Below are 11935 nucleotides of genomic sequence, written 5' to 3'. Positions count from 1 at the left end.
GATGGGATACGGGCAGGGACTCTGGTGCGGGATTTAAAAATAGGACTGGGTGACTACTGCAGCAAGGAGGACAGGGACAGACAATACCAAGGAGGGGAGACATTCACTGAGTTGTGTGTGCAGGATTTTTAGGGAAGATTGAGCCGGTTAGGTGAAGTGAAAGAGCCGGTTAGGTGAAGTGAAAGTGTAAAGATAATGTGTGAAGAAGAGATTTTGAGATCCGATTAAAAGGTTATGGACTGTAAAGCAGCGGTGTGACATTTTTGTGACTGCAAAAAAATACACAAGCATTTAGGAGAATAAAAAAAAAATGACCCCCACTGTGCAGGTATACAAATTTTAATCTCTACATGATAAAGAAAAGGTGAGGAAAAAAATACACATAAACACCATGTGTATGTGTATTACTTACCGTATCTCATTTGTCTGTGGGCTAACAAGTGAGAAAGAAAGCATCAATAGCAATCAATGTAAAAAAAAATGTTTCAACCAAAACCTCCCCAGAGGTTGCCCTTGTTCAAAGCGAATATTGCAGCCAACACAAAGATTAGGAATTATGCATAACAGCTCCCATCCCTCATCAGAAGCTAAATAGACTTCAAAAAGTGCTGTTTGAAGAGTTTTATTTGGTGCTGAAAGTACTTTTTCCAACCCATTTTCCCAGCAAAAAAAAAGGCTGCCCTGTTCAAGAGGCAGAAAAGCACCTGCAGAATGGGGACCGCAGTGCTTCATTTATGGTGGAAAAGTTTGTATAATAACTCGACACTGACACAGAATGTCGGCCTCTGCAGTTTATAGAATATCATAGAGGGACATTTTTTTAATAACACGTAAGGCCGGATTCCCTCTTTAATTAAACAGTGTTTCATTTCATTGCCGTTTAGGTTCAAGATCATTCAGTTACTCCACTCTAAAAGCTGTTCTCCTTTCACAGAAAATCACATTTATAGAAATAGATTGGATACAATAACAGTAATTGCATTTTCAATAACTGCAGCAACTGCACAGATGATCCTTTGATTATCAGGCACTTTTGTTTCTCATTTTCTCCCGAGGATTTCTTTATCAGTTCCTCAGATTTTAATTTCCTTGTGAAAGATATACTTCTGTCCCTGAAATTGAAAAATAGTCCATCACAAGAATTGTTTGGCTTACTTTCCTTTAGAGACTGATAATAATACATATCATATGGGAAAGTCAAGTTGGGTCAATCACCACATTAAAAAGATACAGCATGATGAGATTTTGTGATTGACTTTTCTAGCATTCATTCCAAATGTACATATTCATAATAGGTAAACAGTGACTTTTTACACTACATGGAATATTGTCACATCATCCAGTTACAGTAAGGACTTTTCTTACCCAGTTTAGGTGTTAGCGCAGTCAGATCCAGGTGGCTGTGCTGGTAGTCATGGTGGTGGTTTCCTATTGTGAGAAGAAGAGTTAACACTTAATGTCAACAATGTGGGTTCAAGTGACAAGAAGAAAATCAGACATGTCATCAGACTTTGCCCTTAGTCCTTACTGGTGTAGTCATAAATATCATTTTTTGAGACATATGGATTCTAAACATTTGAAACGGTTTCAATTCTCATTTGAAACACACACACACACACACACACACACGCACAGGTGCAGTACACACATAGCGACTGGTTTTGGTTGACAAATATCAGGGGTGCTGATTTGAAATACTTTGCAAGGGAAGGCAAAGGATACAAGCCCATATATTATCTCTGTGGTATAAAAAGATGAACATATCAAGGAATAAATCAGTATTTTTAAGGTACTATGTGGACTTTAGAAATTCCAGTATCATGACGACACAAGTCTAAATTGAAAAGAAAAAAAACGTTTGCCCCTTGACCTTTGTGGTATGTAGCCATGTGTGTTTGAGATTTATTTTGCAACCCCACTAAGAGTCTAGAGTCTATTTATTCAATAGATCATGCAAACCCTTTGAATTGAACATGGTGTAGGTACTGTAGTGCACTATATCAGTGAAACTGAAATTACCACAACCTCTTGTGAATGACCAAAATTCAACGTTGACCTTTTTAATAAGTTACATATGTAACCTGTATACCTAACATATTTAACCCTACTTACATTACGTTGCCTACGTAATGTACTTATGTACATTGTATGTAACGTATTTATTTTTTACCTTATTGTACCCAAACCCCAATCCCTTAACCTAACCAAGTAGTTTTGTTGCCTAATCCTGAATTGTTTCTGTGCTACCGCCCCGTAATGCGGTGTAAAGAGGTTGTGGTAATTTCAGGCAGTCTGACAAATGTTATCCTCCTGGTCGAGTGTGATCCAGTCTAGTCATATACGTTTTCCCCAGATACAAGAACTTTGATTGGTTCAGTGTGTCTCAAGTTAGCAGTAAACTGTTACGGTTTTATAAGAAAGTGAGTGTTTCTTCCTTTTGACAAACTCCACAGCGTACTGCTGCTTTGCCAAAATGATTGATTATATCCTCTTTATACGGGAACATGGAAGCAGCTACACCTCATGGTAATCCATCTTCGCTGCAAGTGACTCATTTGATATACTAATATCGTTATGTGTAGTTTGAGTGGTTATAGAACATAGCAACATCATCTGAGACCTCCATTGTTGAGTGGCTATGGGAGTTTAAACAATTTCAGAGTGAAAATATTGCCTTTATTCAATTATGCTTTGTGTTTCTGAACAGCAGAACAAACAACACATCCTATTTGCATTTAAATATGTTCATCTATCATTCTATAGACTGCTAAAGACAATAAAAACACCTCTGATAGCTTAAACCTACACATATGAGCTCTTTGTCAAGCTTTTAACTGACAACAGGGCACCCCCCTGTCTTAAGTGTTTGGCTTTTATTAAAGATCATTGCCTGTATTTCAATGATAATGCTTTTCCCAGTGGGCGCATGTGACATTGCTGACAAATGTTATTTGTTTTTTGCTAAGCCAGTGTTCTCATCTTTCTTTCTGGTTTGAATGTGGTGTTGGAATGTCTTGCTTATTTCATCTGAAATTGATATTCAGTTCAGGAAAAGAAGGAATATAAAGACTCCGGTTAAATGGTTATTAAGCTGTGTACCATAATCATAAAGCGAGTCTTTGGTCTGTTCTCCCTGCAGCCCTACTCTGCTTTTCCAATCGCACAGGTTTGATCGAGGGACCAATTATTGCAGCTACAGAGAGCTCAGCTAAATTACCCTGCTATGAACTTAAAACGAAAGCAGTTTTGTACCAAATAAATAACAACCTCCTACTATCTGAGTAATTGCAGAAACTGTTCTTTTCTCACAGCATGAGAAACCACCGGTCACATAAAATTCACACATTAAAATGTACGAGTGTTTAACTATGGTTCAAAAGTTTATCACCCAAAGGGGATGGGACTCTTTGAGGTAATCTCCGGTTCTGCTTTACAGGAGGTGTTTGACTGATTCATTCATTCATAGCTTTTGCTACTATTGGGCAGCAACTGTGCCGCAACACTGAGCACATATTGTAAAAACTATTAAATAATTTGTTTATGAGGAGAGTGTATTTCACGGAGAAGTCTGGTTAGAGCACTCGATAGATGCAGCCGGGGATGAATCAGCCCTGGAGAAGTGAGCAATCACACGACACAAAGCAGTCAGAGAAACACATTCACCCTAAATGCAGTCATTTCTGAGGCTGGAGGGTATGACGCTTAGGTGCTTGGTCAGTGGAATACAATAGGTGCATTTAGACACAGGTTTTGAAGTCTTTTTAAGTCCACAGAACTATTTCAAAGGAACTAGAAGGTCTCTTCAGTCCATTGCTGTGTTCTTCCACGGCCTGTCAAAGACCTGTGAGAATTAAGACCGTTAGTCCGTTAACAATGAGCAACGTGACGGGATGAGTGAAAACACTCTGCAGCCTGCAGTTCAGTGTCCCCACTGGCTTGTGCAAATGTCTTTGTTTCTATGTCTTTTTTAGAATGTGCAAACATTCCGTCAGCAAAGCTTAACTTTACTTTTATTGTTTTCAAACACAGAGAAATGTTCTCCCATCATCCTACACTGGTCATAAATCAATAGGAGAGTACTTCCTCGTTTTTTGAATTAAGTTAAGGCAACCGTCCTGTGTGTGTTTGACCAATCAGTGATGGTCATCCCTGCAAACCTTATCACAAAGGTTCCTGAAAGTACTGCCTTTCAATCAGGGTCTTTTTAAGGAGAGAAATAAATCCCCCTAGAACCTAGTTCCCGGGAAAGTTCCTGCAAATGACCCCCCATTGCCATCTGAAAACTGCAGCAAGATGCCTGAAAAAGTGAGTCTGTGTCCTCAAGTAACCTGAACAACTAAACATTGTCTTCCACCAAAAGTCAATTAAATTCAGTACGCTGCTGTTGCAACATCCTATAGTCTGATGCAACAGACACAACGGATGGTTTCCATTTGCACAAAGACTTAACACATGCAGATATTTAGATATTTAGAGCACACAGTATGTTGCTTTACGGTTTACTTAATTGAAACAGTGAAGACACAAAAAATCCATGACATGAAAAGCTGGTATAGGAACATAATTAACTATTATGTATATAGAAAAGTATGTCAACACTGAAAGATCATATGTGGTTACATGTAGTTCCATGGGAAATAATGTGCTGCTTTAACAACCTCCATTGTATTAGTTTCATTTTTTTCACCAAATGATAAAACCTGGCTGCAGGCGTTTGCTCCCATTCAGCCACAAGAGCAGGAGTGAAATCTCAAACTGATGGTGGATTTTAACGTCTGGCTCTCAGTTCATCTCAGAGGTGTTGGATGGGGTTAAGGTGAGGTCTCAGTACATTCATGTTTGAAAATTAGAAAACCATTTATTTTTTACTTCTTAAGAATATTAATTGTGACTTTCCCCTTTTTTGGATAGTTGACAGTGGAGAGGCAGACAGAAAGAGGGGAGGGAGGAGGGCATGACATGCAACAACAAGGGAAAACACTTCTCTATTGAACTGGCTTTGTGCACAGGGGGATCACCAAAGCAAATGGTCTTCACCAAGTTTAAAGCATATTATTGTCAAAATTACATTGTATACTGTGGCATTAAGATATCCTTTAAATGGAACCAAGGTGCCTTTATAGTATAGTCCAAACCATTGAAAATGACTACGTCACTAACAATATTTCAAGACATTGTAAAAATAGAATACGTTACATGTTAACAGGAGGAAATAGCGCATTTGAATTCACATGTGGTGCTCCAGCAGTCTGGGTCAACGGAAGTGCATTTTCAGGATAATTGATGAAACATGGTCGATGGCAAGCTACACACTGAAATGGCAAGTTTTGATTTGTATTTGGATTTAATTTAGATTGAGCAATGAGACAGGCCTGCTTGTTTTGTTCGGGAAATGATTCTAAAGATTTACAAAGAAAATGTTTACTGCATTTACTGTCTAACATTTAGGGACTGTAGAAAACCATGTATCAAGTTAATTTAAATAGCTCACGTTACTCTGTTGTGAGAAGAGTTAACTTTATGTAGTATTTTGTGTGCTGTTTTCTTTGCGGAGAGCAAATGTTCCACAAAAACATTTTTGGAGAGCCACCACTGCTGCGTCCGGACCCAAGACGATTGTGAATGGTTTAAAGAAATGTAAACAACTGAGAGGTTTTATTTTCATAACAAAGAATGTATGTGTAGTGTAGCCAGACCTTACTCCACAGCGCTGTGGAGATAGGTCTGACAAAAAGATTATTGCTCAAGTGAGTATTCGGGGCAGCACAACGCTGTATGTGGGATGGAGTTGACAAATCTTTGAATAGTCCCAAAAGAAAACTGTGATTGCAATCCCGAGCAGAATACTCTTACCATTGTGCAGCCTGAATATGACTGTTATGTGTTGACACATCTAGAGCCAAAGTCCCTAATTTTCTTTACAGATGATGTTTAAACTGTTGCTGCTCCAGTAACACCACAACTGAGAAAGTGGAGCAAATGTCAAGGGATTTCTTCTAAATGTCGATTTCATCATTCACACTGAATCCAACTGACAGAGCTCAGGACTATGTGAAGTGTATTGAAGAGAACATACCTGCTCAGTGTTAATACATAATGCAGCAGCTCTCACTGCCAGTTATGTATGTCACATGGATTGGCTGTAGCAATTCAGGTGGCTCTGTCACAAATAAATCTAATGCTTCCAGGTTCCAGAGGGTGGACAGAGGGGATCCCACTGTGACCCAGATCCATTTTAAACGGCTCGCTCTGGGGAAGCTGATGGACAGACGCTGGCTGCGGCGAGCGCTCAAGCTATCTTATTATGCTGGCAAAGTGTGGAGGACCATGTGGACCTGGTGGGACAGATCACCTCGTTTTGCCCTTGTGCGTATGAATGTGTGTGAGTGTGATGGAGAGTCATAGTGACACGAGAAAGAGAACAAGATGGGAGCTTACATTTCAAGGGGCTTTACCTTCAAAACACTCAGGACTTTAACCTCTAATGGGCCTATGATGGGCGACAAACCACAATGGATAAATTTAAGGAAATACCAAAATCTGAAGCTACGGTAGGAGATGGAAAGAATAGGGGGGGAATTCTGTCCAAATTTAGTGCTGTTGGTGACAACTACAATTTATCACCATCACTTTGAAGTGAACCTTCAGCCAAAATCCCTTTTAGAAAGCCTACTTGAACAAATAGTCCCTGAAACCGCCTTAGGGACTAACCAGTCAGGGCCTATTAGGGAAATCTAAGTTCCTTCAATGCATTTGTTTTTGAACTCCCACTGCTTCTGCACAACGGCAAATGTTAGTCTGATCTGAACTGATTAAAATTTCATCAGTAAAAATTTAAATTCATTGTTGCATGTGACAAGACAAAAGAAGGTTATAGTATAGTCCCACACTTTTAAACTATTATGTATCATTATGCACATCATCTTTATGTTTTCTAACAATTCTAATTCTATTATATTTTATAAGTGAATTACACATCTGAAAAATCTAAATATACCACATTGATATGGAAACTCTGTTTTCATCTCTTTGATGGACGTTTACATCAATTGTATAGTCATCATTCGTCAAGTCTGTTTTGTCGCGTTCAGTTTCCACAAGTGTGAAACCTATTTTGTAATCATTTTGACTTGACAAGGTGTTTTTTTAAACAGCACTTTTTTTAAACTAAATGAACTCCTAAATGAAGTTTCTTTGTTATCTGGACCATCCACTACAGAAACTTTGCTCCTGACATACTCCTTGCTGCTGCTCAGTTGCTATGGTCTCTACCTTGTTCCTGCCTCTTCTAGTTATGGCTGGCTGACGTTCTGGTGCGCCAATCCGGGAATGTCGCCACAGACAACAGACAACAAAGAGATCTCTACTTGGTGGCTAAAAGCTGCAGTGGATAAAATGCAAAAAATCATATATATGTATTTGAAGAGCTCTTCCTGCAGCTTAGCCTTTCCCCTCTCTGTCGCACTGGCAATGCATGCGCATAACAGTCGAAAGTAACACTCTTGCTCTCTGAAATGACCAAAGTCTCCCATCACGTCTAGATTTTCTAAAGCCTCGAAACAGAGCCAAGAGGAGGTGCACACTTCTAGTTTTCTGTCAGACCACTTGAATTACAATTTCCTGATAACTAACCAGGGATTTCTTTGCCCAACAACAGCAAAATAAAGTGCCTACCTCAGCTTTAATTAGCATTGTGTGCGTTTGGCAAGGGCTTTAATGTAACAGACATTCATTTATATGTAAAACCACTCCAGCTTTATATGTGTGTGTGGAATGGAAATGCACTTACTGATTAAAATTCAGTTTTTATCCAAATGGCTAATATTTAATATAAGCAACAAAAAGGCATGAGTGGCATTTGTTGTGGATTTTTTTTTTTCTCTTAGAAATCAAGTGTCTACTGCTAAAGCAAAATAAAGAGAAATTAATGCATGTCATGCATGCTGCTCATGCTTTAATTTACTGGTTGTAACTCATCTTTGCTGACATGTTGGCATCTGGTTTACACCACATCTGCCACCTTTTAATCAATGAAACACCCCACAGCCTTTTAATTGCACATCTGAGTATACTGGGTATTTAAAATGTCCACTTTACCACTAGCATTCTTACCTACAGTGGTGTGAAAAAGTGTTTGCCCCCTTCCTCACTTCCTGTTCCTTTGCATGTTTGTCACACTTAAGTGTTTCGGAACATCAAACCAATTTAACAATAGTCAAGGACAACACAAGTAACACAAAAGCAATGTAAATGAAGGTGTTTATTATTAAGGTGAAAAAAAATCCAAACCATCATGGCCCTGGTTGAAAAGTGATTGCCCCCCTTGTTAAACTTATAATTGTGGTTGTCCCCACCTGAGTTCAATTTCTCAGCCACACCCAGGCCTGATTATTGCCACACCTGTTCACAATCAAGGCATCCTTAAATGGAGCTGCTTGACACAGTAAGGTCCACCAGAAGATCCTTAAAAGCTACACATCTGCCGAGACCCAAAGAAATTCGGAACATATGAGAAAGAAAGTAATTGAGATCTTCAGTCTGGAAAGGGTTATAAAGCCATTTCCAAACTTTGGGAATCCATGTACCACAGTAGAGCCATTATCCACAAATGGCGAAGACATGGAACAGTGGTGAACCTTCCCAGGAGTGGCCGGCCGCCCAAAATTACCCCAGAGCGCAGCGCCGACTCATCCAAGAGGTCACAAAAGACTCCACAACAACGTCCAAAGAACTGCAGACCTCACTTGCCTCGTTAAGGTCAGCGTTAATGCCTCCACCATCAGGAAGACTGGCAAAAATGGCCTGCATGGCAGAGTTCCAAGGAGAAAACACCACTGCTGAGCAAAGAAACATCAAAGCTCTTCTCAATTCTCCACACACATGTTGATGATCCCAAAGACTTTTGGGACAACATTCTGTGGACCGATGAGACAAAAGTGAACTCTTTGGAAGGTGTGTCCAGTATATCTGGCGTAGAAGGAACACTGCATTTCAAAAAAGAACATCATACCAACAGAAAATATGTGGTGGTAGTGTGATGGTCTGGGGCTGTTTGCTGCTCTTCAGGACCTGAAGACTTGCCGTGATAAAAGGAACTATGAATTCTGCTGTCTACCAGAGATCCTGAAGGAGAATGTCCCACCATCTGTTTGTTTACTCAAGCTGAAACAAACTTAGTTCTGCAGCAGGACAATGATCCTAAACACACCAGCAAGTCCACCACCGAATGGCTGAAGAAACAAAATGAGACTTTGGAGTGGCCTACCAAAGTCCTGACCTGAATCCTATTGAATGTTGTGGTATGACCTTAAAAGGCCGTTCACGCTCGAAAACCCTCTAATGTAACGAATAAGGACAATTCTCAAAGATGAGTGGGACAAAATTCCTCCAGGACGCTGTAAAAGCCTCATTGCACGTTATCGCAAACGCTTGGTTGCAGTTGTTGCTGCTAAGGGTGCCCAAGCAGTTATTAGGTTTAGGGGGCAATCACTTTTTCACATGGCCCACGGTGTTTGGATTTTTTTTCACCTTTAATAATAAACACCTTCATTTACAAATGCATTTTGTGTTTACTTGTGTTGTCCTTGAGTATTGTTTAAATTAGTTTGATGTTCCGAAACACTTAATGTGACAACCTGCAAATGAAGAAGGAAATGAGGAAGGGGGCAAACACTTTTTCACACCACTGTATGTGCATTTAACTCTTATGGTATTTTTCTTGTAGATGAAGGAATCTTAATTCTGTCTTCAAGTGAACTTCTTAATATCGTGACATCTTGTAAAGACTGGGCTATTTCCCCCAGCAACATACTTTTCTGACAACAAATCAGTTTTATATATCCTGCTAAGCATTTTCTTTAATTAGCACAAACAAGTCTCTCAGCCTTACCCACACAGCGTCATGAGCTGGACCGACGGTGTCTCAGGGGAGTCTGTGAAATACTAACAAGGATAAGCACAGATTTATCTGATGTCTTCTCCGATATGTCAGAAGTAACATCATACAAAGCTGCCGTTATCCATGCCGTAGAATATAGGACTCCGTGAAGTAAGAGGACGGGGAAAAAAAAAAAGCAACTGGAGGATCCCCGCTGACTGCTGATGCTGAAATGATGCCTGGATCTTGAAAGAAAAACCTGCAGATTCTACAACATTACATGATGTGGCAAATGTATGGGGACACTACATTAATGGAAATCTTCATGCTACAACATGCAATGCTAAATGTACTATTTTCATTTTGAAATGAAAAAGGGACAAACACAAATTCCCCGTGCACAGAGCCAGTTACAGAAATTGATTTCCTAGTGAAAAGTGGACTGCTTACACAAGGTCCGACTGCTTTGGAATGAGCTGAAACTGTGAGCCATGCTTTTCTGAGCGCTGAGTCCAAAAGCAGCACTGGATTAAAGTCAAGGTGCTGTGCCGGCATGTTGCTTCAGGAATCTGAGATTTATTGGATGTCATGTCAATCTGACCCAGTCCAGTATCCCTAAATCTAACAATAGTTCTCCAACCTTAACCAAGCTCTTTTTCTTTAGTTGTCTAACCCTAACAATAATTTCCTGTCCATAATTTAAATAGCTCTTGAACTTCAACTGTCTAGTAATTGCCATGCAAAGATACTGTAGTAAGAAATACAGTTTTGAATCATCCAATATTTCTCACTACCAACACTGAAAAACAAAATGTTCCACTTTATTTTTACTACAGGACATAAAAAGAATTCCACTTTTTCGGGTGCTCAATTAAGTAATTAAAGGGAACTTATAGTTCCTTTTTCTCTTTGTTCAACTCCTTTAGCCAAGAGTGAAATTAGTTTTTAGCGTGCATCTGTACTTGGAGAACATCTACGGAATGGAGCTTTTGTTGGAAAAAGTTTCATGTTGAAACTTTGACTCACAGCTAAATAAGCTGAATTAAATAAGACTCATGGCACTAAACACAAGACAATGTATTTCAGAAGTAAATAAGTGAAGACACACCGAGCATTTTCAGACTCTTATCAGGTTCGGTGAGTATTCGAAAATGAATTATCCACTAAGTTATATTCCATAATTATGCTCCATGTTTTCCTGTAATTAGGTCGGTAGTTTGGCACAAAGCAACTGTTGATAAGCAGGCTGATGAAATGATTAAATGAAGGAGGAAAGGCAGGCTTTGTGAAGACCCCACAAACTGGAAAATTACAACAGAGATCTTTTAATGACTTTGCAATTATGGGCCGAGGATGGGTGCTCGCTGGCAGGCGAGTGAGCGGAATCCCAAATCCAAATGTTTACATCAATTTAGGAACGCGTTTCAGTTGAGACACGGCTAATTTGGGTTCACGAGAGTTTACACTTTGATCAGACACAATTGTGCAGTCATGCACTATGTGAGTGAACTAGAAAGTCACCCTGAACAAATGACTGAAGTTGTCGTTGTTTAGCTTTCACAGTGGGGCTCGAAATTTTGGGCACCCCAGGTAAAACTTTGTATTATTGTGCATAAAGAAGCCAAGAAAAGATGGAAAAATCTCCAAAAGGCATAAAATGACAGAATAGACATTCATATAATATGTCACAAAAAGTTAGTTATTTCCATCATTCACACTTTCACAATAACAAAAGTCTGCAAAAGTTTGGGCACCCTGCAGAGTTAATACCCTGTACTGCCCCCTTTGGCAAGTATCCAACTTGGAGACGCTTCTTGTAGCCAGCCAAGAGTCTTTCAATTCTTGTTTGAGATATCTTCGCCCTTCTTCCTTCCAAAAGTCTTCCAGTTCTTTGAGATTGCTGGGCTGTCTGTCACGCACTGCTCTTTTAAGGTCTCTCCATAGATTTTCAATCATGTTAAGGTCAGGAGATTGTGAAGGTCATGGTAAAACCTTCAGTTTACGCCTCTTTATGTAATCCACCATGGATTTTGAGGTGTGTTTAGGATCATTATCCAT

General features: G+C 39.5%; 1 protein-coding gene across 4 annotated transcripts in view; it reads right to left on the bottom strand.

The window, feature by feature from the left end:
• The window catches only part of shisa6 (shisa family member 6), a 150855-nt gene that overhangs the window by 12835 nt on the left and 126085 nt on the right, over positions 1-11935 (bottom strand). For 3 of the 4 annotated variants that reach the window (XM_032537840.1, XM_032537843.1, XM_032537842.1), the window contains exons 6-7: positions 1366-1428; positions 413-433 (exon numbers count right to left, since the gene is read on the bottom strand). In XM_032537840.1, coding sequence (XP_032393731.1) covers positions 413-433; positions 1366-1428 — 84 coding nt within the window. The remainder of the gene's footprint in view (positions 1-412; positions 434-1365; positions 1429-11935) is intronic. The other variant, XM_032537841.1, reaches the window with a different exon arrangement.

The sequence above is a fragment of the Etheostoma spectabile genome, chromosome 15, assembly GCF_008692095.1.
Source record: "Etheostoma spectabile isolate EspeVRDwgs_2016 chromosome 15, UIUC_Espe_1.0, whole genome shotgun sequence".
Taxonomy (NCBI): domain Eukaryota; kingdom Metazoa; phylum Chordata; class Actinopteri; order Perciformes; family Percidae; genus Etheostoma; species Etheostoma spectabile.
This window is presented reverse-complemented; position numbering and strand designations above follow the sequence as displayed.